The sequence below is a fragment of the Nothobranchius furzeri genome, chromosome 5, assembly GCF_043380555.1.
Source record: "Nothobranchius furzeri strain GRZ-AD chromosome 5, NfurGRZ-RIMD1, whole genome shotgun sequence".
NCBI lineage: Eukaryota > Metazoa > Chordata > Actinopteri > Cyprinodontiformes > Nothobranchiidae > Nothobranchius > Nothobranchius furzeri.
In genome coordinates, this window is record NC_091745.1 from 26,178,724 (window position 1) to 26,206,097 (window position 27,374).

Below are 27,374 nucleotides of genomic sequence, written 5' to 3' on the forward strand. Positions count from 1 at the left end.
ATGTTGGGGTCTACCCCAGTGGGTGAGTCAGTACCTCCCTCCGCCTACATGTGGGAGGATGGGTCCTTACTGTCTGTGCTTATGCACCAAGCTGCAGTTCAGACTACCCACCCTTTTTGGAGTCCATGGAGGGTGTGCTGGAGAGTGATCCTTCCAGGGACTCCTTTGTTCTTATAGAAGACTTTCATGCTCACATGGGCAACGACAGTGAGACCGGAAGAGGTGTGGTTGGGTGGAATGGCCGTCCTGATCTGAATCTGAGCAGTGTTTTGTTATACTTATGTGCTCGCCATGGATTTTCCGTAATGAACACCATGTTCAAGCAGAAAGGTGTTCATGTGTGCTCTTGGCACCAGGATACCTTAGGCTACAGTTCAACAATCTACTTTGTTGTCGTATCATCTCATCTGCGGCCGCATGTCTTGAACACTCAGGTGAAGAGAGGGGCGGAGCTGTCAGCTGACCACTACCTGGTGGTGAGTTGGCTTCAATGGTGGAGGAAGTTGCTGGTCAGACCTGACAGGCCTTGTGAGGGTCTGCTGAGAATGTCTGGTAGAGTCTCCTGTCAGAAGGAGCTTCAGTTCCCACCTCCAACAGAATTTCAAACACTTCCGCGGGGGAAGTCGGGGGCATTGAGTGAGTGGGCCAAGTTCCGTGCTTCCATTGTCTATGTGGTCAAAGCTGCGGCCACGGGCTCGTCGGTGCTTGTCGTGGTGGCAGCCTCCGAACCCAATGGTGGACACTGGCGGCTAGGTATGCTGAACCTGGAAAAAATAGTTCTATCGGGGTTTTTTGACCTGTGGGACTCCAAAGGCAGCTGATAAATCCTGACAGTCCAAGTGGAATGCAGCTCAAGTGGTTGCGGAGGCAAAAACCTGAGTGTGGGAAGAGTTTGGTGAGACCATGGAACAAGGGCTTTGAGCTGATTGTGGTCCACGATTCAGCGCCTCAGGAGGGGTAAATAGTGCGCTACCAACACTTTATAGTGGGAACAGTGTGCACATGACTTCAACTCAGGCCATAGTGGATCAGTGAGCGGAGCACGGTGAAGACCTCCTCAATCCCACCGGCATGTCTTCCAGCAAGTAAGTGGAGTCTGTGGACTTTGAGTTGGGCTCTAGAATCTGATGCTGAGACCTCTGAAGTGGTCAAAAAGCTGCTCTTGGCAAGGACCCTCGGGTGAAAAAGATACATCCTGAAGTTCATGAAGGTTCTGGCCATTGTGGGGCTGTGTTAGTTGACATGGCTCTCTCTCTCTCTCGCATTTTCATCACTTTTCTCATGTCCCGCCAACTGAGACTCATGTCCTGCATTATTGACAGTCTCCCAATTCCAGTTTCAATCTTGCATAAACTGCGTGGAGAAAGTTGCTGTCAATCGAACTAGGAGGCGAGACTTTACCGCAGGTCCGAAGCGCTTGGAGCGCACACCCAATCCACCAAAGCAGAAGTGTCACTCAGCTCGGAGGACAGGTGAGCACGGAGGAGAAAATGGTGCTAAAATAAACTTCTGGGCTAAAAGTGTTCAGGGAGACTCTGACAGAGTGAGGAGTCTGATGTGATACGAAGCAGAAAATCAGAGCCACATAAAACAAGTTGGTCAGAAGCAGGTTTCCCAGTAATTAGACAGGTCCATTCTAACACAGACGAGGGTCTGCGCTTGTTGTGTCAGATGCGAACAAGCTAAACTCTTTTAGAACACATGGAGGCAACCCTGAGAGAATTGAATGGAAGCCTTCATTAATTATTCTCAGAACTTTGAGGACAAGAGGAACTATTTCTATGGGTTTTTTTTCAGAGATTGAAGTCAGTGAAGTTTTTTTCTCTCCTAAATATCGACTATAGTAGATTTGTTGTCATTTTTGAATAAACACAATTTTGTTTCTACATTAAGAATGAAAAAATAGCAACAAAACGTATGGATATGGATATTTTTCTATGGGATGCTAATTGTAATGTAAAATTAATAAAAAACAAGCTTAAATAGATGTACAAATGTTACTTTTACTGTCATTCTGTTGTGGAAAATATTCAATGAAAAGTCTATTGTACACCTGACTATATTTATAGAATCTGCTGATGGTTTAAAATAATTTTAAAGTTATTCAGAGCCACTGTACAAGTCCAAAGAGCCCGAGTTCATGGACGTAATTTTAACTTTAGAAGTGGGGGGTGGGGGGTGGGGGTATCTTTACAGTATGTTCTAATGGGAAACAGGCTTCAACACAAACGGTTGTTTTCTGTTTGGTCCTAGAGCTCAACCAGTGTCAATTTAACATAGCGTAATATTGTTTTTGGATGGTAAAAAGTGCAGGGGTCAAAACTTGACTTTGCAAAAAGTGTGTGTGGGGGGGGGGGGGGGGGGACATTTCCCCCCCCCCCACCATCAAATTACGTCCATGCCCGAGTTAAGCTGTGGTAACTGGAGAGGAACGTGGAAATAGTCTGAAAGCTTTTCTGTTAGCCTGTTCAAGTTGAATTCAAATAACATTTATAGTACATTAAACATATTATGATGATGATAGTAATAACTGTATTTATATTTAACAGTTCTCTACGGGTACTCCGGCTTCGTCCCACAGTCCATAAACATGACTGTTAGGTTGATTGGTCTGTCTAAATTGTCCTTAGGTGTGAGTGTGTGTGCATGATTGTTTGTCCTGTGTGTCTCTGTGTTCCCTGCGATGGACTGGCTCTCCCCGCCTAACTGCCCATTGACTGCTGGAGATAGGCACCAGCCCCCCCGCGACCCTACGTGGACTAAGCGGGTTCAGAAGATGGATGGATGGATGGATATTTAACAGTGACTTTAACAGAATCAAATTTTTTTAGTGTTGCATTGGAATTTTACGTTGTCCCACATTTTGCGAGTTGGGATCTGGTCATCCTAGTTCCCTGTGACAGTTAGATTCCACCAAGGCTGGCCTTTGTCACCGATTATGTCATAACTTTTATGGACAATATTTCAAGGATTTGAGGGGATCCATTTTGGCCATCTGTTTGGCCTGTAATTTTTGCAGATGACGTGGTCCTGTTGGCTTCATCAGGGGGCTCGGAGTAAATCCACTGCTCTTTCACATCGAGAGGAGCCAGTTGAGGTGACTTGGGCATCTGAGTAGGATGCCTCCTGGGAGTCTCCTTGGTGAGTTTTTCTGGGCATGTTCAACTGGGAGGAGAACCAAGTGAAGACCCAGGACACGCTGAAACAAGTATGTTCCCTGGCCAGGGAACGGCTTGACATTCCTCCCGGAGGATCTCACCCAAGTGGCTGGGAAAAGGCAAGTCTGGGCCTCTATGCTTTGGCTACCGCCCACACGACCCAACCCGTGATAAGTGGACAATGACGGATCAATGGATGGAAATGTGGCTGTATATGACTCTGTGTTGAGGGTGGGAAGTGAATGACTCTTATATCAGAAATTAACATTGTGCATGGATAAATTTTGTTGTAGATTTTTTGTAATGTAATTTTTTTACTATAGGAACAATAGATTTTGAGACATTTTGACCATATAATCTGCCTAATAAATCTTAAAACAGCCTGCCATAAGAGGTGTGTAGATATGCACCTCATATATTCACACTTCAATCTATATATTCACACTTCAATCTATATATTCAAACTTCAATATATATATTCAGACTTCAATCCATACATTCAAACTTTAATCCATTTATTCACACTTCAATCCATGTATTCACTCTTCAATATATATACAGACTTCAATCCATATATTCACACTTCAATCTATATATTCAGATTTCAATCCATATATTCAAACTTCAATATATATATATATATATATATATATATATATATATATATATATATATATATATATATATATATATATATATATTCAGACTTCATCCATATATTCACACTTCAATCTATATATATATATATTCAGACTTCAATCCATATATTCACACTTCAATCTATATATATATATATTCAGACTTCAATCCATATATTCACACTTCAATCTATATATTCAGATTTCAATCCATATATTCAAACTTCAATATATATATATTCAGACTTCAATCCATATATTCAAACTTCAATATATATATATATATATATTCAGACTTCAATCCATATATTCACACTTCAATCTATATATTCACACTTCAATCCATATATTCACATTTCAATCCATATATTCACACTTCAATCCATATATTCAAACTTGAAGTCTGAATTTATGGACCGAAGTCTGAATATATGGACCGAAGTTTGAATATATGGACTGAAAGTCTGAATATATGGACCGAAGTTTGAATATATGGACTGAAAGTCTGAATATATGGACCGAAGTTTGAATATATGGACTGAAAGTCTGAATATATTGATTGAAGTCTGAATATTTGGAACATACCTTTATTCATTAAAACTGAAACTTAAAAATTGAAGCGCCATCTTGATTTTTTTTTTTAGCTGTGCAGATTTTAACGATGAGTGAGTCCGCTAGGAATCTGGTTGCAGCAATACTTAAAGATAAAGACTTAATCAATACTTTGGCCAGTGCTTGCACGACGAGCCAGAGTAGCCCAGTTAGAAGCGAACACCGTACCACAGAAGAGGAGATATTTTCACTTTTCCAACGTGGGAGAAGGGGTGCAGCAGTCGCCACAGGCTCTCAAGAACCTCCTAGCACAGGGCCCATGTATAATCTTCGCCCTTTTACTCGAAAAGGCCCAAGACCTAAGAGGTAAGCTATGCACCGCAAATATCTGTGCTTTGTCTTTCACCTGTTATTATCCTACTGTTTAGGTACAAATGAGAGGGACAAGTCTCAAATAGTGCTTCACCTGCGTTGCTAAAAATAATATTAACATCACTGCGCGCACGAGTGCACACACACACACAGCGCTCCATCTGTGCGGTCCCCTTTAAAACGCGGTGCTTTCGATCTACCATAATGTATGTCTTTTTTCCTTCTGGAAATGCTGTAGAATAGTTGCAACAATTAAGTTCCAGTTACAGAGAAATATCTATTGTCACAGTGAGCTAACGCGACGTGCGCAACTCTTGTCGGGTGCGGCCCGAACAGGTGTGGTGCCATAAATGGACTGGCTGCCAAAAAATGATTAGCCACCGCGGGATCGCGCACTAGGGAAATTGCATTTCTAGACGAAATTCCCCGGGATTTCGCCTTAAAACTCGGCATGTGTTGCAATATGGACATGGAGAAAGCAGAGATAACCTCTTCCGGTACTTAAACAGATGTTTATCACGGATATTATTTTTTTCCAGTTCGGAAGTTGTTTTAAGTGTTGCTATTTGCCTTAAACGTTCACAATGAGGATATATTAATCCTTTTTGCAATATTTGCGATTGAAAGATGGTTTGTGGTAAGAACTGGCTTTCTTTATGTTACAGCCTCGATACTAAAAAATACATAAACAATGTAAAATGGCGCCCTGTATTGAATGTAAACGTTGTATAAATGTAAATAAACAATTCTCCAGCGATTTGATTTATCCCCCCTTCCTTTCTTTAGTCCACTTGACATGGAGCCACAGTTAACTAGTTTGGGGCACAATTTTACTTGAAAAATAGTATTTAAACTGATCAAGCTTTGGCTTCAATGACACTGTGTAGGTTACTATCTATACATTATGTTGCTCTATTTAAAAGTAACAAGATAAAAGCACTTCAGCACATAAAATTAAGGTTGTCACTTGCCAAATAGAGACTACACCCTCCTGTTTACCTATAAGAAAGGCCTCAAAATATCTTTAAATTCTTTATTGATGATTTAATTGTAGACAACTAAAATGGCATTTTACTTGCCAAAAAGTGATTGAATCGCTCAGATTTTCTTGGAGGCTAAAATTGAACAAATAAGGGTTTTATGTATTATCTGTTAATGTTATTGTACTCATACTGTCTACTATATCATCATAAACACCCCAAAAATGGCAAAAAATGATCATTGCCCTTGCCAAAAATTGATTACAGTGTCCTGGTCACCTGTAAAGGGTTACATTGACCCTTGCTATAAACACTGTTGGTTCATCACCAGGGCAAGATCTGTCTTCATTTTCAGCCCCGGAGTTTCAAAAAACTAATATAAAAAGTGCTGCACGTTTTACGGTATTATAATAAATTAGAATAAACGCTCAGAGTTGTTTTTCCCTCTGCTTAACTCGCTCTTATTTGAAAGGAGATTGTTCCAACTCCTCTACAACTGATTTTTACATGGTTAAAATTGTCTTGCTGAAAAATCTTATGTACTTATGTTTACTAAAAGTATGCTAAAATTATGTTGATTGCTGGCAATAAAACTGAATATAGTTAACATGTTTAATTATGTTTTAATTTTCTTAGGTTTCAGACCTCACTGAACATTTCACGACCTGTGACACAGTCTTTCACTAAAGAGGTCATTCTCCTGCCAGACCACACAACAGAACTAGTTCCAAGACGTGGCACAAAGGCTTGGCTTTTTGATAATGGACACATAAAGTCTGCCTTGGAGTTTCAGTCTGACTGGGACGCAAACAGAGTAATGCAGGAGATAACAGCAGCTTTCGATCCAGCTGTGATGGGATGCAGGTCAGTTTTGACCCTCTACCTTTACACACTTTAGTACACAGTTTATTTTAGGGGCTAATTGCTGACCTCCCATAGAGCCTTTTCCTTGTTGCTGCTTGCTGGCTTTTATGTTCCTTTTAAAGCCAGTGTGTAATTTTTTTACGTTTACTATCGAAGTATGTGTAACATTTCACAAACTTGTCCTCTCTCATTAATATTTGTCACAAAAGCGTATTCAAAATATTACTATTAGCTTAAAATGGCGAGGTCCATCTTTTCCACTTAGCCTAGACCTTTTGGCCTTCCTTTGCCATGTAAAATTTTGTAGATATATGTCTTAGGCTTATTTATTCATTTGCGTCAAATCTATTTTACTTGATTGTTTTGCTACTACTAACATTTCACAAGTTTTGGTGAGTGGGATATTTAACAATTGTTGAAATTCAACTTCTGTCAGTTTGTCAATATTTAATAAATTTGATTGAGTTATAGTAAACTAAAATAACTCTGTTGGACTAGCATTGTAAAATTTAAATTAAATCACAAAATGACTAAAACATTCATGCCCGCGTGTTCAGGCAGGTTCGTGGGGATGACTTAAACCCAAACCTTTAGAAATAATCACATTTAGTCTTTAGAAATAAAGCTTGATTTTATTTTGTCACTCACGTAGGTTACAAATATTGATGCCATGCTACAACAAGCTGGTTGAGCCATCCCTTACCTCCAACCAGAGTTTAAATGGAGACCTTCTGAAGAAGCTGTTTCATCAGAAGTCCATTTATGTCAGGCCTGACCAAGTGATTCTAACTGAGGAAAGAGAACCTGTAAGTTATAAAACTTAGTAAAAAATATGACAGTTGTTAATACTTGCAGTTTATCCTCACTTTAAATCACTTACTGTAAAAATGTAATATATAATTATTTTTATTTTTTCCATGTGTGGTCAACTAGTCATCTGAAGAAGACTCTAGAAATGCAAATAGCTGTGATCTTGAGGAAGATCTGGACAATCACAGCCCTGGTAAGTCTTAAAGCCATACTTTGCAAATCTTTCATAGTTCCATAGTTTTAAATTATTTTATTGAGCCAGTATGTGGTAAAAAGAAAAAATATCGGGATGACATACCTTGTGCTGCAGTATTCTTCAAGCAATTTTCCTGCTGGTTTTAGATCATGAACACAGGGAATTTGTTTAATTTAGTGATGAAACACTCCTGTACACAGTATGGTAAATGGACTGTTATTTGTATAGTGTCTCATTAGGGTTCCAAAACCCACAAGGCGCTTCACAACACATTCGGTCATTCACCCATTCACACACAAATTCACACACTGTTAGGGTTGAGCTACAATGTAGCCACTAGTGCCCTGTGGCGCACAGACAGAGGCCAGGCCTGCTGAACACTGGCACCACCAGTCTCTCCAAACAGCACCAGCAGACAAGACGGGGGTGTTTATCAATGTCAAGGCTCCTTGCTTATGAGGACACTGTCCTTCCTTGGTCAAAGACAATGGTTAAATGGAACCGTCTTACCTCACGTGAATGCAGATTCCTTGGCGGCCACGTCACGTGACACATGTGTTAACGTTAGATTTTATACTTATGAGGTTCTGTATAATGAGCCTTTGACTTTTCAAATTGTGTATATATTGGTTCAATTAAATATGTAAGCGAGTTACTACCTGATAGCCACCGAAACTGAAAACCAACCACTGAAAACTGCTTTGTTTCTTAAAAAAAATTTTGTTATTAGCCCAAAATCTAAAATGAATAGACTTACATTTAAACTATAAATTTGCCCCCGAAGTACCTGATGGCTACGGATCCACCATACTTTTGAAAATACGGCGCTGTATTCTGGGAAATGTTTGACCGACCTAATGCAACAAGGCACCACCAATGTATCCCGTCAGTTAGCTAAATGGCTAACAGAGAACAGACGCCTGCGTATAACATTGCAACACGCCTTGGCAGTTCATGAAAACGTATCTCCTAGGCATCCAGGGCGGGACCAAGGCATCAAGGAGAGGTTCCTTGACATTGAGAAACACCCAGGTTAAGTGTCTTGACCAAGGACACAACAGCAGCATTCTCATGTCTGAGCCGGTATGGAACCTGCAACCTTCCAATTACTGGAAAACCTGCTCTACCTTCTGACCTACTGCTGTCCCTGTGGATGTCTGGGGAAAATTTTCTGCAATTAGATTAAGGTGTTAAAAAAACAAATGCATACCACAGAGATTGATTTAATTTTCTGTTTGACCACAGATAATTAACAATGGATCAGACCATACCTAACACAACATGCCACCCAGCTCCTGGTGCAATCTAATGTCATCTCCCGCCTCGATTACTGCAATGCCCTTCTAACTGGTCTTCTAGCCTGTACTGTGAGACCTCTTGAAATGGTCCAGAACGCAGCGGCATGTCTGGTCTTTAATCAGCCTGAAAGAGCATACGTCACCCCTCTGTTCATTGAGCTCCATTGGCTAACACTAGCTGCATGCATCAAATTGAAATGGTTAACACTAGCATACAAAGTCCTAGATGGTACGGCTCCCATTGACCTGGATCCTGTTTTAAAGGTTTACGTCTCGGCCCGGCGCTCCGGTCGTCAAAGGATTGTCGGCTAGCAGTGCCCACACCACGCTCAGGACAATCCAGACTCTTTTCATGTGTCGTTCCACTGATGTGGAATGACCTTCCAAGCACTAGTAGAACAGGGGCTTCCTTGACGATTTTCAAGAAACTCCGGAAGACCCTGCTCTTCAGAGAGCATCTTCTTAACTAGCACCCGTCCCAGACTCTACTGCGCACTCCATGTTCAGTTCCCTCTATGACTGATTATGCTGCCTCACTGCCACCTAGGACTGACTGATTAGTGTTTGTTTTTAGCCTCAAGGTCAACCTGCTGGCTTCATTATCACTTGTAAGTTGCTTAGGACTAAATTGTCTGCTAAATACATAAACATAGACAACATACACTAGGGTGTGCAAAATGCAAGCAAAACTGGCAAGTGTGCCTTTAACACACACAAAAAAGTTAATCATAAAACACTACTTAGTATTTGAATTTTTGCATATTTATTCAGTTTTCCAACATTTGTCACATTTACAGGACAGATCAGATACTCAATCACAGTTTTATATCAGAATTATTAATTTTTATTTTCAATTTTAAAAATAAGTATTTGCCCCATGACTCTTTGAAGTAAATAAAGTTTATTTATGTAGCACTCATCCCAGACAGATAATCACAAACTGATTCACAGAGATCAACAAAACAAAACAAATCAAATCAAATCATAAAGTCAAGAAAACATAATGATCCTAATATACCAAACAGCTAATATCATAAAAAAATAAGCGAAAAAAAAACCAGTCATAAAAAACAAGGAAATATTATTACAAATTTGCGTTAAAAAAGAATAAAACACATTACTTACTTTAAAGCAGATTGAAATTAAAGTGAGACTAGGTATCCTTTGCTTGCTTTTATCACCCCCTTGTGTCCGTTTGCAGGAGAGAAATCCAAAACCTATGTCCTCGCTGTGCGTTAGTCTTTTTCACACCTTAATCTAACAGCTGAAACATCTCACAGCATTCCTAAGTGTCTAGAGGAGTGATTAATCACTACATTAAACAAATCAGCTGTGTTCATGATCTAAAACATGCAGGAAACGTGCTCAAGCCAGACAGCAGCGTCAGGTCGGTCAGCTTAATTTTTCTAACTCCCAACAGAGCTAGCCGGCACCTGCAAAGCTGCAAGTGAGATATTCTGGCCACAGGGGGTGATAGTGGCTGGGTGGTCTTTTATTAACCGTGTAAAGGGTTGTTTTAGCACATATTGGCTCAAGAATATTATTTAAAAATATGAAAAATTGGCAAAGTATACCTTTCATCTGTCTTCTTATGTATTTTTGAAGGTGTCCAGATGGTCAATACTACATAAGGATAAAGGAAGTTCATTCCTAAGTCAAAGTGCAATAGCCTGAAGGAGTGATTACCTCGACTTTTGTATCCGGTCTTTTGAACTTCTAGAAGTTTTTGATTTGTGGACCTGGCTCTGGTTGGAGCATAAGGCTTTGACAGTTCAGTAGTATACGGAGGAGCTTGGCCGTGTAAGGGTCTCAAACTTATAGTCAGGATTCGTTTTTATCTCTTTTTTTTTTTCAAATTGTTCTTATTATTTTAGTTTATTTTTTTCTTTGTTCTCCTTTCATTCACCAATGCGCATTGGCATTCACAGGCTGTTGATGATAAGCTACAATGTGTCCACAGTTGCCCAGGGGTGCACTGATGAAAGCAAGGCTGCCAAACACTAGTGGCGCGACGGATCTAAAATCTCAGGGTTTGGATCATATCGTGATTTTCAGTCACCGATCGGATTGTTTTTCGAATCAGCAGAAAGAAATAGAAAAGAAAAAACAAATAGCATTGCTCTCTCTCTCTTTATTTTTTAGAACACTTGGTGCAATATTTTATGTTCAATTTTAAAATTGTTCTAAAAGCATGAGTAACATAGAGATCCAATTTCACAGTGTGTGCGGCGACGCCCTGCACCATCAGACTTGAGGGGCTCTAGAGAAAGAGCGTTGTCCAGTAATCGGTAGGTTGCAGGTTCTATCCCGGCTCCCGACAGAGATCTCTGCTGTAGGGTCCTTGGGCAAGACACTTCACTGTCCCTGGCTCACTGTGGTTGTCTGGAGTCATGGAGCATTTTGAATAGCACTGTAGCAAATTTAAAAATGAAAGATGTCTTTAAATGTTTTCTTATTTATTCTTGTACATCTTTATATAATGGCATGATGTTTATTTTTTAGGACACGTAGTGCTGTCAGATTATCCTCTTGTACAGGGAAGGACAACACAGCTTTGTGCATGAAATATAATTTATTATTGAAATTATAAATTATCTATAAAGTACACGTGTCTCAGCTGTGTGAGGCTAAGTGAATATCGTTTCATGTTCCTTCAGTAATTTTAAGTCTGTAACATTTCAGAAGTCATCATCTCAGCCCATGCCACCATAGAGGACCATTCCCTCTCCAAACAAACTCCTTTGATCTCCAGTGGTGATGATGTCATGTGGTGTGTTGCCACCCATGATATTGGCAGCAATTCCCTGCCAGCTGACACTTTCACCATGTCAACTAGCAGTACTGTAATCACGACTGATGATAATCTCAACTTGTCTGCTGTAACCCCATCCACCTCCAGTGTCAACTCTCATGCTCTGGCAACTGGTTACAGTACCAGTGCTGACACCGAGCGTAAATATGCCGTTTCCATGCACAGCATACCCGGTAATAGCACATCCAGCACATCCTACAGGTATTTCTCACTTTTTGTTATCGCAAATGCCTCACCTTAGTAGTCACTTGATTTTATAGTCTTTGTAAATTTATTGTAATTGAACAATTATAATTACAAAATTTCACCAAAACAAAGTTGATACTGAATAATTGTTCATATAGGTTTGAAAAGACACATTATTACATTCTAATAACTTATTTCAATAATATTTTACATTCTAAATAATATTTCCCTATGATAACGCAATGTGTTTAACATAATTTATTTGTTTGTAGATATCATTAATGCTAAATATTACTATTTTATTTTATAGTACATACCTTGACCTATTTGAGGAAGAATATTCATCTGATGACCCAGATCTACAGGAAGCCATTTCAAGGTCTTTGGACACCAGTGCAAGTGAAAGGTAAATGTTTAAGAGATGATATATAATGTTTTAGGTTGTCATGCAGAATACCAAGTCTAATTATTTTAGTTGTCTATGTAGTTCATTGGATTCACAACGGCACACAGGTATTTCCCATTACTTGTTATTAAAACACTTATAGATATAGAGTTGTACTGATGCAAAGTTAGAAATGTGATTTTTACATATTTCCTTACAGTTTCAATTTGGTGTAGTTATTCAAAGAAAAAAACATACTTTTGCTGACTAAAATAAGACTCAGATGAAAAAAATGGATGACTAAATTGTGAATAAAATTATAAATATTTTAAGGATTCCTATAAAAGAGGCAATACACTTACTCATTGTTTATTAAACAAAGGGTTCAGGCTGAGCTGTAACTTATTGAACCCTGCCCAATACAGACCCAAACACCCAAACAATATCTTGCAATTACTGACAGCTAGAGTTATACAGTGCATTTTTAATGTCAAACTAATGTAAACATATATACATCTATGTTGCAGTGAATTTCCACTAAATGTTGCATAAAAATTATTTAGTCCTCTTCAGCGGTACTGTAATGTAGTGTACAGTAGCAACGTGCCACTCAGAGAGATGAATTATTATTTATCAGCGTGAGAAACTTATTTCAAAACTATTTTTTACAGGTACCATCAGTTAATGTAAAAATATACACAGGTTTTTGTGACACCTCTCTCCCTACTTTGACAGCAATTGGAGGTGCACTGCAAACACTTCCAATGCACACACACACACCCTCCCTCTCCCAGGCTGCACTCTTTGTGTGTCTGTGTGTGCGCAGCACTGCGTGAGCACTGTTTACCATCTTTTAGGAGCTCAGGAGCCTGCGGGTACAGTGTGTGTCACTCACTCCTGCTCTGAGACACGTTTTGTTGGTGACTGGCACATCACTACATCATTACCTTTCCTAATATTCAGAAGGATAGTCCGGAACACAGGCTGACTGTGGTAACCTGCATGAAATATTGATGGCAGTTATCTAGAAAGTACATAAAGGTTAACAGATATGTTTCAAAGATTTGTTGCTCCTTGTTTTAAGAATAAAAGGCAAGAAGGACATCTGAAACGTTTTTACAAAGTCACTTAGTTTGCAACACTGTGGGAGGTGTGGTTGATTTGCAACTCGGAGCAGCGCAAGAGGTATGAGCAAAGAATTGGCTCGTTTTGGTTTACGAATTATTCAAAAATCAAATTGTAGTTGTGATTAAAATTGAGCAGCAGTACTTCAGAGAATGTTATGAGCATTTACTATAAGTAAATTTCATCTGTATTATTGTTCCTACTGTTTCAGTGACCTACAGATACCTGTACAGAGAATCGTGGAGCAGATAGCTTCTCGTGTAAATGATAAAAGCACTTCACGCTTCAACATTATAAGAAGAAATGTGTGGGATGGAGCATCCAGAGCTATGGCCAGATCAAACTTTTCACCTGACAAGAAAGTTGATGTCAAATTTACTGATGACTATGGAATATCTGAGGGCGCTGTGGACAACGGAGGCCCTACCCGTGAGTTTTTCAGACTTTGTTTGAATGAAATCAAGGACAAGATTGGCATCTTTGAGGGTCCAGCCAACGCCAAAGTCCTCACCTGCAACTCCAAAGGTATTCATCATTAGTAGCTCGATTGCTCTAAATATATATATATATATATATATATATATATATTTTTTTTTACTCATTAAAAATTTTGTTTTAAAATTAATTGTGTGGAAACATATGCATTTTTAAATTTATTTGGATACAGTTCAGAGAAGGATTATTACTGCAATCTGAGCTTTATTTTTACTTCATAACAGCAATGAAAGACAATGGATACTTCTATGCTGGTCAGATCATGGCAATGTCAATCGGTCACGGGGGGCAGAGTCCATGCTTCCTATCTGGACTCCTGTATGAATGTCTTCTAAAAGGTCCAGATAATGTAATGGTCACACCAGAAGACATTCCTGATGAAGACACAAAATCAAAGGTTATGTCTGTGAGTATGATTTATTTGGATTAAGTTATTTATAGCATAATTCATAGAAGTTGCATTCTCTCATTAAACCAAAAAAAAAAAAAACTAATAAAAGTAACAGCTGTGTAGCCTTATTTAAATAGAAAGAAATACAGTTTGTAAAGGAGCAAAGACCATGTTCCTGATTCTATGCCCTACTGGTTGAAACTGGAATTACAAGCATTGTAAAAAATACTGCAGCAGCCTGGTGCAGCTCGCGCTACCAACGAGATAACATGAACATGAGGCAAGACTTACTAAATAAGACACAATTGCAAAATATCTGCAGTGTTTTACTAACAATATTATAACTTACAAGTCCAGTAGCAACAAAGCTGGGGCACCATCTGGCCCTGATTTCATATCCTCCTTCAGCTTACTCAAACAAATGTAGGATGTTCTGATGTTGACTCTGGTTTTCATTCTTTGCTTCACCTACTATGACATTACTTTCATACTTTTACTTCCATGATGCCAATAGAAAAGCAGACTTCATCTTTTTCTTCTTCTTGTGCTCTATATTGATGATCATCAAACAGAAAAAGTTAAGTGCACTAATATTAAAATGGCCACGTTTATAACCCAACAATCACTGGGATTAATGTTTAAGCTGTAGCTTAAAGTTTAAAAAAAATATTTAGTTTTACTTTAAACCACTGCAGTGTCAGGCCTAAAGAAAGCTAATAAGAGTCATGAGTACAAAAATAAAAATTTTAAGCTTCTCCAAAGTTTTGGGTGTTAAAGGTATAGCGAAGAATGTTTCTGAGGAATGGCCCTCACCTCGTTTAGAAAAATAAAAAGTGCGCATGAGAAAGAACGCCCAGTTATCCTCGTTAGAAGTAGCTGCCAGCCTTGCAGCCAACTTCTTTTAGCAGTAAACTAAAATGAATTTCTCCAAATAGCCTGCTGAACTTTTGCTTACAGAAAACCGGCAGTGGCGTTTGTGGGGAGCCCAAACTTCGCTTTGCGCTGGAAGTGAAAACTACCCAGCAAGGTTCGACAATGTACGCAGATGGCCTTGCGTGAATGGTTCACCAGAATGATTGACAGTTATGCGGACCAGTGGTTTACGTGATCCACTCTGAAGAAAAAGATTATTTGCTATAGCTTAAGTATTTGATTTTTAGTAATTACAGCAGATAAACAAGTCAAGAACAGACTTTTTGGTTAAACTAAAAGCATGATTACAAAAAGGTCAGTGTAGCAACTGTAAAAATAAAATTTTTATGCAGAAACTCCATTTTATATGACTAGGTTCACACTGCATGACCGTTGACACTACAGTCCATTCCAAAAACTTGAGATATGGATTTCATTCAGTACCACAAATGAAAGTGACCTGGATCTGATTTAAAAAAAATAATCTATCTGTGCTGTGCAAACTGTCATAATGAAGATGAGTCACATGTGTTAAAAAAATTCTATTTGTTACACCTGGTGTATTAACCTAACATAAATCTAAGGGGGTTTAATACACAATGACAGAACAGCCAACAAGTGCTTCAATTTAGCACAAATTCAGGTAATCACACACGACGGTAAATTTGAAGGGCTTGGAGAAAGGGGATCTGAACTAATTACAAAAATTAAGTGTGAAAAAAAGAAATGAGAAATAACACTTTTTTAATCAACTCAAATTACAAAAAGTAGTCGGAACAGAAAACGCAAATATGCTTTACACAATTGTCATTGATCCATTCACACACTGGGGTTGATAAGCTAAATTGTAGCCACAGCTGACCTGGGACACACAGAGAGAGGCGAGACAGCATAGCACAGGTGTCATACCTAGTGGTATGATTGTCTGCCCTGAGACTGGGAGATCTGGATTCAAATCCACGATTGGGACATACCAAATACTCTAAAAATGGGACCCAACGTCTCTCCAGTTTGACGCTCAGCTTTAAGGGTTTGGAATGGGGGGTTAAACCAACAAATGTTTCCAGAGCTAGGCCATGTCTAGAGGTCACCAGTCCCCCAGGTGATGTGTGTAATGTGGATAACAATTTAACCAGTGTGTGTTGCAACTAACATGACTTTCACTTTAACCAGCAGGCAAGAAGGGGGAATTGTTTTGCTCAAGGAAACAACTGACGCAATTGGAGCCTGGTTCAAACACAAACCCACCCTTTGCAGGGCAAACTCCTAAACCCTGAGAAAAACAACACCCCCAAGCACTGTCAAACTTAATGATGAAAAAACAATTTGAATGAAAAAAAAAGACAGACTTAACTCCCATTAATGTTAGTGTATTCTTTACTTTTTAGATCTTACAGGCAGAGACTGAATCACAACTACAAGGTGCAGTTACACAGGCAGCCAGCTTGATCTCTCTTGCAGGCCACAATGTCTGCATAACACTCGAAAACAAACGGGAGACAGCTTTGGACTTGGCTAACTGGTATGTTCTTCAGCGGACCAGAGCTCCCTTTGAGAGGTATGGTGTCCAAGCACACACTACACTATCGTTGTAGCTCGGCAGAAAATAAAACACTTTGTATAAAGAAAACAAAGAAGAAAACAAAGAAGAAACCTATCTTAATACATCACTTTTATAGTTGCTATCAATCAATTTGTGGTCCATAAAATGATAGATTTAAAGGTCATATGTTCAACTGCAGGAATGTGGAGGTTATATTGTTTATTTTCAGTCATTGTCTTATCAATGAAAAACTCAAACCACTCCTGATTAAAATGAAATCTGCTGTGGAGATAAGGTAGACACCCTGGACTAGTCACCTGTTTATCACAGGTGAACTCTGGGCAGACAATCAGATGCACACCCTAGGGATGTACATAGTTAACCACTTAACTGATTAAATGTCATTAATGTCGTAACCGGGTACAATATTTTTCCACAGTTAACTGCAGTTCATGTAATTCTACTGTGCTTGGGTGTAATATCTTTTGTGCAACTACAAGTTGCTAGACCGCCGAGATCAAAATATGTGTACTCAAATACCACTGAGTAAACATAAATTAACGCAAAGATGAAGCAGTCCAGAAAAAGCAGAGCATGAGAAGTAGGGTTGGGCATCGTTTGATTTTGAATGATTCCGATTATCATTCCTCGTTTCGATTCCGGTTCCTATCGATTACAATTCTTTGAAGACATGACATGCTTTACATGAGCCAGCTAACCACAGGTCCTACTTGATGAAATAATCTTAACTTCAGCATGAATTTTAACTCTATGAACAACAACATCACCTTCATTTAGACAAAAACGTGTTTTGGAGAAAAAAAGAAAAAGACTTGCAGCACAACCAGTGTGTTTGTTTCTGACCACAACCAAAGTCTGGAAGAAGCCTCTGGGATGAGAGGCTAAATGTCTCCAACATATCCAGAAACGTCCAGCTGTCTTCAGCTAAAACTCTCAGGATGACCATGTCCAGGATGACTGAGAACTACACCTCCATGCTGCTGCAGCATTCAGTCACAACAGGAAGTGATACTTAAACGTAGCTGCTGTCAGTAACAAGCTAACAGATTTTAAACATTAAGACTCAACAGAAATAGTTCAGCAAGGAAATTAAAATGTTTACAGCTTTGTGTGTGATTTATTATTATTATTATTATTGTTATTATTATTATTATTATTATTATTATTTATTGTGACAGAAGCTGGTGTGGTCCACCACAGAGAAGCTGCTCTAGCATGATGACTTTAATTATTCTACAGGTTATTGTTCAGCCTTCTGACGCTAACGCGGCTGCGTCTGACTGCTGACGCTCCGTGTGTGTTTTTATTTCTGCAGTGACACAAACTCACCTCACACCGTCCAGAGTTTGTTCTTTAAGCTTCTATTAAATCCACAGTGTTGATGTATTTTAATAAGTTTCCTCTACGGCGCATTATTCACTGCAGAAGTTTTACTTTACGGAGTAAAAGTTCGGCAGACGCGTTTGTTTAGATTTGGCCGCTGCGCGCCGAGTGGGGGGAGGGGGACTCGTGCTGCACACAGACAGCTGGTGTGATCAGCTCTGATCACAATTTGCAGATTACGTTTATTTTTCACAGAGATCAGCCGTGGATTCCTCTTCCTTCAGCGTACTAGGACTCGAAAATATGAATAAAAAAATTTTTTTTGAACAATTACGGGAAAAACTAACAGTTGGAACCGGTTCCAATCGATGCTCGATGCCCAATTCTAATGGGAACAGTGTATTCTTGGTAGTGAACACAAAGAGCCTCATATCAAAGCGCTGAGAGTTGCAGAATGTGTAAATGAAGCCATGCATCAACATGAACCAAGACCAGGGACAGCCCAGCTCAGTGTCTGCCATTTTATCTGTCTGCTAAGAGTCATTTGTTTATTAAGTTAAAGAAACATCATTGTAATTATGCACCCCACTAATTATGCATCCCACTAACATTTGTTTGGTTTGTGAATGTTGTAACAAATGTGGGACTTTGGTTGTGCAACAGATTTATATTACAAAGATTAGGCAAAAAAGAGTTTGTCTAATTTACAATGTGAAGGCAAAGATGTGTGTGTGTGTGTGTGTGTGTGTGTGTGTGTGTGTGTGTGTGTGTGTGTGTGTGTGTGTGTGTGTGTGTGTGTGTTTGTGGGCTGTGACAGTACTTTACTCACTATTAACCATAAAGGGCTTCAACAACAGCAAAAAGTAAATTTTTGAAAACATGCATCCCTACCACACACACCCACCCTCACAGGCAAATGCAAGTAACAAATTAACCTAACACTTTTTTTTTGGACTTTGTGATCTGATCTTCAGCCGTTCTATACAAAACATTTATCCTATATGAATGCAAAGATGGTAAATACATCACAAAACGCTTGCCTCTGTACTTTCAGTAAAAAGTGTAACCACAATAATACTACTTAAAGAAAATCCATCACATAAGTTGTTTTTTCTAAATAAAACTTTAAAAAGATGTATAATTTTATTTAAATAATTTTTAACAACTTTGTGTTGATAAATCACATATAATAACCCCAAAATGTGTAAATGTTTATATGTTTTCAAATTTGTAAAAGGTTAAAGTTGGAATATTACTTTTGTAAGGTATGCAGAAAAGTTCGTCATATCATAAGTCATGTATGTGAAATATATAAAGTTTCAGTGTGTTGGTCTATTTATGGGCGTCATATTCAGACTTTGTACAGAAATCATGACTCCTTGAAAGAGCATTGTGTCTTATGATTACAGCTCTGATGTTGTATGGAAATCATTGTGTAAACTCAGTTAAACTGAACATGAAAAACTATATTTTCTGTCCCAGGTTCGTGTAATACTGTTACAATTTTGATGTTTTGGTTTACAGGCTCAGAGATGGTTTAAAGGCTCTTGGTGTACTTGATGCACTCCAGACATACCCAGTGCAAATGAAGAGACTTTTCACAAAGGCAGAAAAGGATGTGACGGCAACTGATGTGGAGAATCTCTTTCTGATTGAATGGTCTGAACGAGGGAGCAACGCATTCCAACGACAGGTTCAGACAATGGCTTTCTGGCAAGACTATCTTCAGGATGCTGAAGGTAAGAATGGCTTTTTGATTAAGGTTTCAGAGTAAAACCTAATTTGCAAATATTCAGATTCAGACAGGGGTGTGGACTTAAATCACATGACTTTGACTTCAGTCATTAATCTGATGACTTTAAACTTCCTCTTGAATTTGGACTTGTACACCAGTGACTTGGACATTTACTTGACTTTAACCTGTTAAATTCAAAAAATATAACAATCTCCCCCTAACTTTAGTCCAGGAGAGGGACTGCTAATTCACATATGAGAGTACTCTGAAAGAACAACCGTTGAACCCACTATATTTAAAAATAGGATCACCCTCTCTTGGCAACCAAAGGGCTTCCATACCACCTTCCCTGCCAAATAAGACACGGAACACCAACCACATGAGATCTCTCACGTATGGTTCTGTTGTTATTCAACTTGAATCACATGACATTCATACGTGGCTTTGGTGTATATCTCCCTGTAAATTAACTCCATAACATCTACAGCATTGCCATAATGCCCTTAGGAAGTCTGTGATTGGTGCGCAACGCACCGACCTGAATGCAGCCGAAGCAGTCCAAAGGAAAAAAAAGGTTGAAAAAAATGCGTCCGCTTGCAAAAAATATAAAATAAGTGGTATAACACAAAATAAAAAAGGTCTCACCGGGTTCAGCAGTCAGTGACCCAGTATATCCACCGATCTGGCTCTACGGTGAGGCAGTTGATCTGGGGTTGTTCCTCTCATTCAGCTGGAGAGCGCAGATATCCAGGCACGCTCCAGTGCAGGATCGTTGGGGGTTTCTCTCTGGCTTAAACCCCTATTCTTATTTATTGTTATTATTTTTTAACAGTCAACTATAGACCTACTGAGTTTTACACTCAGTTACGTGGTAGACCTTTAGTTTGATAACTAATCAGGCTGCAGCAGATCCACGCTGACACCTGCACCACACCCATCCGTGCTCAGTCTTTTTTCTTCTCTCTCCACACCTGACGCAGCCCTCTCTTAATAGCCCAGGTATGGTAAACAACACAAATACACTGATAAATAAATGAACAACCCAGAACCACCCAATTACATACAGTGGAAAAGAAAATCACAGTGGCACAGTTTTAAGATTATACTCTGGTAATTGTTTAGACCATTTTGTCATATCCTCTGTGCAACTAATATTAAATTTTTTCTTTTATTTTAACACTGATGTAATGTGGCAATGCCACAAAAAGACTTGATATTTTCTCCACATGTAGTCTAATTTTACACATCTTTTATTTCAAAATTGCCCACTTTTAAGCCATTCACGGCTCCAATATAAACAAGTGGATACATCTCTTTGTGTGCGTGTGTGTGTGTGCAGCAAAGCCAAACAGATTTACAAGATAAAAGCCACCATAACCCTCACTAAACAGCGCTGCAGCTGTCGACTCACAAGAGTAACGTGTTTCAGAACTACGAAGTAGTTGACAAAGATATAATTAGAGGACATCTTGAGATAAAGTTGTTGCTGTTTGTTGAGAATGTGGATGAATGTCCAGGAAATGCTGAATCTGTAGCAGACATGATTCATATCAGCAGTAGTCTCACCAGCTGGAGGGAGAAATTCGGAAAAACGTGAAGATGCGCAGGCTCATTACAAGCTTGTGCCCAGACCCGACGTGTTACCGTGGGTCAAACCGCTATTTTGGTAGGATCACCAGGTTGCCATGAATACTGTCTGGGCTCACACCCCCACCCCAAATTCACCACTTGATTTGAGTGGTGTGTTCATCATTTGCAACAACATTTCAATAGATATTTCCAGAGATTAATGGTAAAAACTACACGTTCTTACTGTAATGGTGCCACTGGTAATACTGTATCATATATTGTGGCTATACTTGCTCTGGACATTGTAAAATAGCATGACTCAGGCCCTTTAAAGGAAGGCTATTCTTACCCCTACTGCACACTGCAAGCATCGGCAGCGCGTAATGGCAGAGGAAATATTTACTTGCGACCATTGCTGCATGCCAGGGCACACCGGGAGAGTCTCAGTCACAAAGCAGCTTCTCCACTGTGCTCTTCACTCGACTCGTGAGTTTAACAAATCCCTCGAGTTTATGCCGTACCACCATTAACCCTCCCACTGTCTTCATGGTTGACCCTGTGAGGATTGATGGTTTATCCCTTGAGGTCCACATGGCAGGGGTGAGGACTGAGCACCACCTCACCCCTGCCATGTGGACCTCAAGGGATAAACCATCAATCCTGCTCAATGGTCAACTTTCCTCGCAGGGTCACACCCATTGGGACAGTGGGGGGTGTTAAACCAAAAAGAAGGAAATCACATTTGATATAGCTAGTTGATGTCATATATGATGTTGTTCCTCTCCACTGCCAGGATTAAAGCCATGAAAACACATCGCTGCACTTCTGGAATGATGCAGGGAGTAAATAAGCTGTTAGGCCACTTGTATTGATGTAATTTACATAGATATGAAATGGCATCGCTGCAATGGACTTTTATTTTTAAAGTTACTGGGGGTTTTACTCTGAAAATGTGTGTGATTACCTGTATAGTGATATGTTTTTGGCAGAAATGGTCGTGTCCCATGAGCGGCTTGCGTCAAAATTGTAACCTGATCCTATCTTTAGCAGTGTGCTGCTTCTGGGATGTGTCAGCAAATTGCTGTGTCGTTGCTGGTTGCAATCACCCCCATGAACTCTAATTTATTTTATTTTAAGCAGTGACGTTCCGCTGTTGTTCTGTGCCACAAAAGGCTTCCAGTGTGCAGAAGGGGTTAGTTTGATTAAAAATATTCAACATAGAGGTAGAAGTTTGGACATAGTTTTTGTACCTAATGTCTTGATTCAGTTGCGCTTGTTTCATGAAGTGTTGAGATAAATACAGATTTAGAAAATAATACATGGTCTGTGATTTACACTGAACATATAATTGCAATGTTTTAAAAATGATGCTACATTACTTAAAAACTGAAGTGTCAGACTTCAGCCTTAACTCACACTTGCCAGCATTTTACTTTAGACTTCACTCGACTTTAAAAACAGTGACTGGATCCCGCCTCTCGATTTCAGACATGTTACTTAAGAGGAAAGTCATAGCAGTCAGGGACATCATTTTTAGCGCAGCGAGAAATAAACAAGCATGTAATACATCATTCATCCATTGTCTATCCTTCCAGGGTTGTGGGTGGGTTGGTGCTTATCTTCAGCAGAAATTGGGTGAGAGGCAAGGTACACCCTAGGCAGGTCAATAGTCCATCAACGAACCTTACCAAGGTCAAACTGAGAACATTTCCAAGCACACAGGAAAACCACAGCCTGACCTTCAAGCGCTGGAACGTCATGCTGCATGACTTGATTCAGGCCAAGTGTGTGACTGTATTTTTCCTTGTACTCCCAACCAGTTGAATTCCACCACACCCTGGTTTTCATTTTAACATGTTATTTTTTTAAAGGACATTTTAAACCAGCTCAGTGGGCCTAGAGGTAGAGTGTCCGCCCAGAGGGTTCAGGGTTCGATTCGATCAGGGTTCGATTACTGGTCGGGTCATACCAAAGACTTTGAAAAAATATGACCCAATGCCTCCCTGCTTGACATTCAGCATTAAGGTGTTGGATTGGGGGGACAAACCACCAAATGGTTCCTGAGCGCGGCCGTGTCTGCAGCTCACCGCTCCCCAAGGGGATGGGTCAAATGCGGAGAACAAATTTCGCACACACATCAGTGTGTGTGACAACTAATGGGACTTTAACTTTAAAATATCCAAGTATAAAATCCTCAAAGTAAAATAAAGACATTTTAAGATATCGTTAACATAATTATTCCAAAAATAAATAAACACTTAAGAAGTTTTATGCTGCTCTGTAGACAAAATGCTTATTTCCTCATCCAGCTAAATCTTTTCTTCACTAATAATGATTTATACTTTATTGTGGATATTTTGCTTGTTGCTAATTGATTAACTCTACTTACCAGAATGATGCTTTTTGAGCCAACTGAAAAAAAATGTCATTTCAGGACAGAAAAAAATATTGCTGGTTCAATTACTGTAAATTAGGTTTAATATTTGATTATTTTGGAAATGACATTGTAGTTGATAATGCTGATAATATTTGTAATTGTTTTGCAGTTGGAGATGGTGTCTCTCTGAAGGATATTCTCATTTTCTTCACCGGATGTGACAGTATTCCAGCTCTTGGTTTCACTCCAAAGCCAAGTCTGGAGTTCATCGAGAATTCTCGCTTTCCATTGGCCAATACATGCGAAAATGTTCTGCGCATACCGGTCCACAGTACATATGCTGGATTTAAATGTGACATGGATTTCGGAATACGTAATTCTCCTGGTTTTGGCACATCATAAGATGTTTCCGACAATTTATTTATTTTTTTTTTTGTGTGTTGTCTTTTTTTCAAAAACTGCCATATATAATGTAAGCACTGAATAGAAAAATCCTAATTTAATTCTTGTTTGGATTGACCAGAAAGTTTTATCTTTTTTTTTTACAGGTCAATATTTAATTTGCTGGAATTTTAAGTTTATTAGTACAGTAAAGGGCAGTATTTTTTCAGTAACAATCTGTTAATGAAGCCTGTGAAATAAATCACATAGCAGAGTTCAACCCTTTGTTTCTTTGTCCTAATAGTGACTCGTGGTGATATCTTTACCTTTTCTAAGATACATGTTGTATAAAATTAAATTGGTAACACTTAACAATAAGGGTCCCTTTATAAGTTTTACATTAATGTTAACCAAAAAAAGGAGATGTCTGGATCTTTTTCTTTTATCTGATGGCACCATAAAGTGTCTGACAAGCTATGAAATATCTTATTAATACTTAGTAATGCACTATGTAGCATTAGTAAAGGGACACTTGAAGTGTTACCAATTCATTTATTTACGAAATAAGGACTCAAGGCTTAAGATTTTACAATGCTTACCTTTATTATGAAGGAAAATTACTAGTGGTCAATCACATAGAAATATAAACAATAAAAGATGCTGGTGTTGTCAGTAAGGTCATTAGAAGTGTCAACAAACAAATTCTGCAGTTGCACATTGTCTTTGCTCCTATAGACTTTTTTTTTTTTTACAAAATGAAACCTCATAACATAGTTCTTGGACTGTGTGTACATTGTGAAATCCAAAAATAAGACAACACCCCTTTCAAGATGATGAGCATGAAGACTGAGCAGACCCTATGTGTTTCTTTCAAGGAGATTACATGCAGATAAAAAAAGTTCTATTCCATGGTTTCCATCATCATGCAAAGGATTGATTTGCCCTAACTCTGCATCCCATTGGTGAGTGTTGTAACCATGGTGCACATGAATATTAGTGATTGGTCTTAGAAATTCAGGAAGTTGGAGTATCCCTGTAGTCCACAACTGAAGAGGGGACATGTTTGCCATTGTTCTTAAACTGTGGTGGTTCCACTGTCGTCTAAACTCATCCACAGATCTGTTTATTCTTGGAAGATACACATGGTGAAGAGCCCTAATGTGGAGGTGGTTAGTGCTGTCTAAAATTCCAGTACTCTCCATGAAAATGAAAAGATCTTTAAAATAGGATGACACCACCCTGTTTACCTCTCCCCACAATCTTTCAATCCTTTGATTATGAACGCTACGTCCAACCACAAAACTTCCCCTGTTTGCGCCTCTGTTCTCAATCATAAACCGTGCAACATCAATATTCTCACGCCCAGCATCACCCCTGACATGATGTGGAAGTCCATATTGCTCAACTGCACCCTGGAAAAGTTGCAAAGAAGTGGATGCTGTGTTGTCTGTGCAACATCTTAGGTAAGTAATGCAGCGACTGAATCCATCAACTCCACCATGAAAGACAAATCCCCATGGATTTAACTTGTGATTGGTGTCAATATGCCTGGAATTATAAATAAAACAATGTATTAATCTGTGCAAAATTTGCTGCAAATTTATTGAAATTTACAAAATAATACATACCAGAGTTGGTTGGGGACAGAAACATCATAGACTCTGCGCTGAATTGTCCTGCGGCTTCTCAACGATCTCCCCACCGGATCTATTATCCTTAAACGCTCTCGTACTCGCCATCGCTGAACTCTGACCCCCCTTCCTCTTAGACTACCTGTTATGTAGGTCTCTCCTGAGCCAGGAGTTTGACGAATAACCTCATTTATGAGATGATCCAGATCCTCATTTGAAATGTTGGTGAAACTTCCATAGTCGACTAAACCTAGTTGAGTCCTGTGGTTGAACAGTGTTCGAATGTTGACAGACAGCATTCGAGATATGGCCATCCAACTAAATCCTAAGTCCCGCATTTGGGTCAGCTGATGAGCAAGAATGTTGTACCTTCAAATTGATAAAATAAAAGAAATGTTTTAATTAAAAAAACGTGGATAATAATTATATATATATATATATACACACACACATACAGTACATCCTTCTCATTCAATGTGTTGTCTTTATTTTCATGACCATTTATGTTGGTAGATTGTCACTGAAGTGCTACACACCTCTGGGAACTCCTTCAAGACTGTTGGAAAACCATTTCAGGTGACTACCTCTTTAAGCTCATGGAGAGAATGCCAAGAGTGTGCAAAGCAGTAATCAGAGCAAAGGGTGGCTATTTTGAAGAAAATAGAATATATAACATGTTTTCAGTTATTTCACCTTTTTTGGTAGGTACATAACTCCACATGTGTTCATTCAAAGTTCTGATGCCTTCAGTGAGAATCTACTACATGTAAATGGTAATGAAGATAAAGAAAACACATTGAATGAGAAGGTGTGCCCAAACTTTAGGCCTATACATACATCCATATTTATATATATAATGTAAATAATTAGACATACTTATGCATTCTTAATTGGAATCAATCTGTTTTTACCTTGGCCTTCCTCTGTGAGATGAATGAGTGCTTCTTTCATGGTCTTGTGCATAGCTTTCCATCCGAAATGTTATGTCATCCAATATTTCTCTGAGAGAGTCATAAAGTTCTTCCAGAAGGATGCATATTTGTCTTTGAGTAGCATTTTGGTGATCATAAAAACTTAAAAGCTCTAAAAAACTACTAATAATAGATATATGGTCTTCAAGGCGTCGGGATATGGACTCCAAAGTATTGGCATCATTAAAAGTAAGACCACCAGTTGCAAAAAAGCTTTCCAGTTCAACAAAGTAATTGAATATTTCCTCTGATGCCATTCTGTAAACCAGGAAGTTCAGAAAGCATAAGCTAGCTAAACTAAAGCCAAACCTTTAGTAAATACAGACTTGTATCCCATATATTCATACTTCCATTCCATATATTCATACTTCCATTCCATATATTCATACTTCCATTCCATATATTCATACTTCCATTCCATATATTCAGAATTTCATTCCATATATTCATGGTTCAATCCATATATTCAGACTTCAGATTTAAGTCTGAATATATGGATTGAAGTGTGAATATATGGAACGAAGTGTGAATATATGGATTGGAGTGTGAATATATGGAACGAAGTCTGAATATATTGATTGAAGTGTGAATATATGGAACGAAGTGTGAATATATGGAACGAAGTGTGAATATATGGATTGAAGTGTGA

At 38.9% G+C, this 27,374-nt stretch overlaps 2 protein-coding genes across 3 annotated transcripts in view; both read right to left on the reverse strand.

The window, feature by feature from the left end:
- rbfox3a (RNA binding fox-1 homolog 3a) overlaps positions 1-27,374 on the reverse strand; it is a 400,829-nt gene that overhangs the window by 323,232 nt on the left and 50,223 nt on the right. The gene's annotated exons all lie outside the window — the stretch shown is intronic.
- On the reverse strand, positions 4,301-27,374 carry LOC129160207 (uncharacterized). Its single transcript, XM_054737378.2, has 2 exons — positions 25,752-27,374; positions 4,301-25,671 (listed from the first exon to the last, which is right to left on the reverse strand). Exons 1-2 carry the CDS (start codon positions 26,090-26,092, stop codon positions 24,981-24,983), a joined length of 1,032 nt encoding a protein of 343 aa, XP_054593353.2. The 5' UTR covers positions 26,093-27,374; the 3' UTR covers positions 4,301-24,980.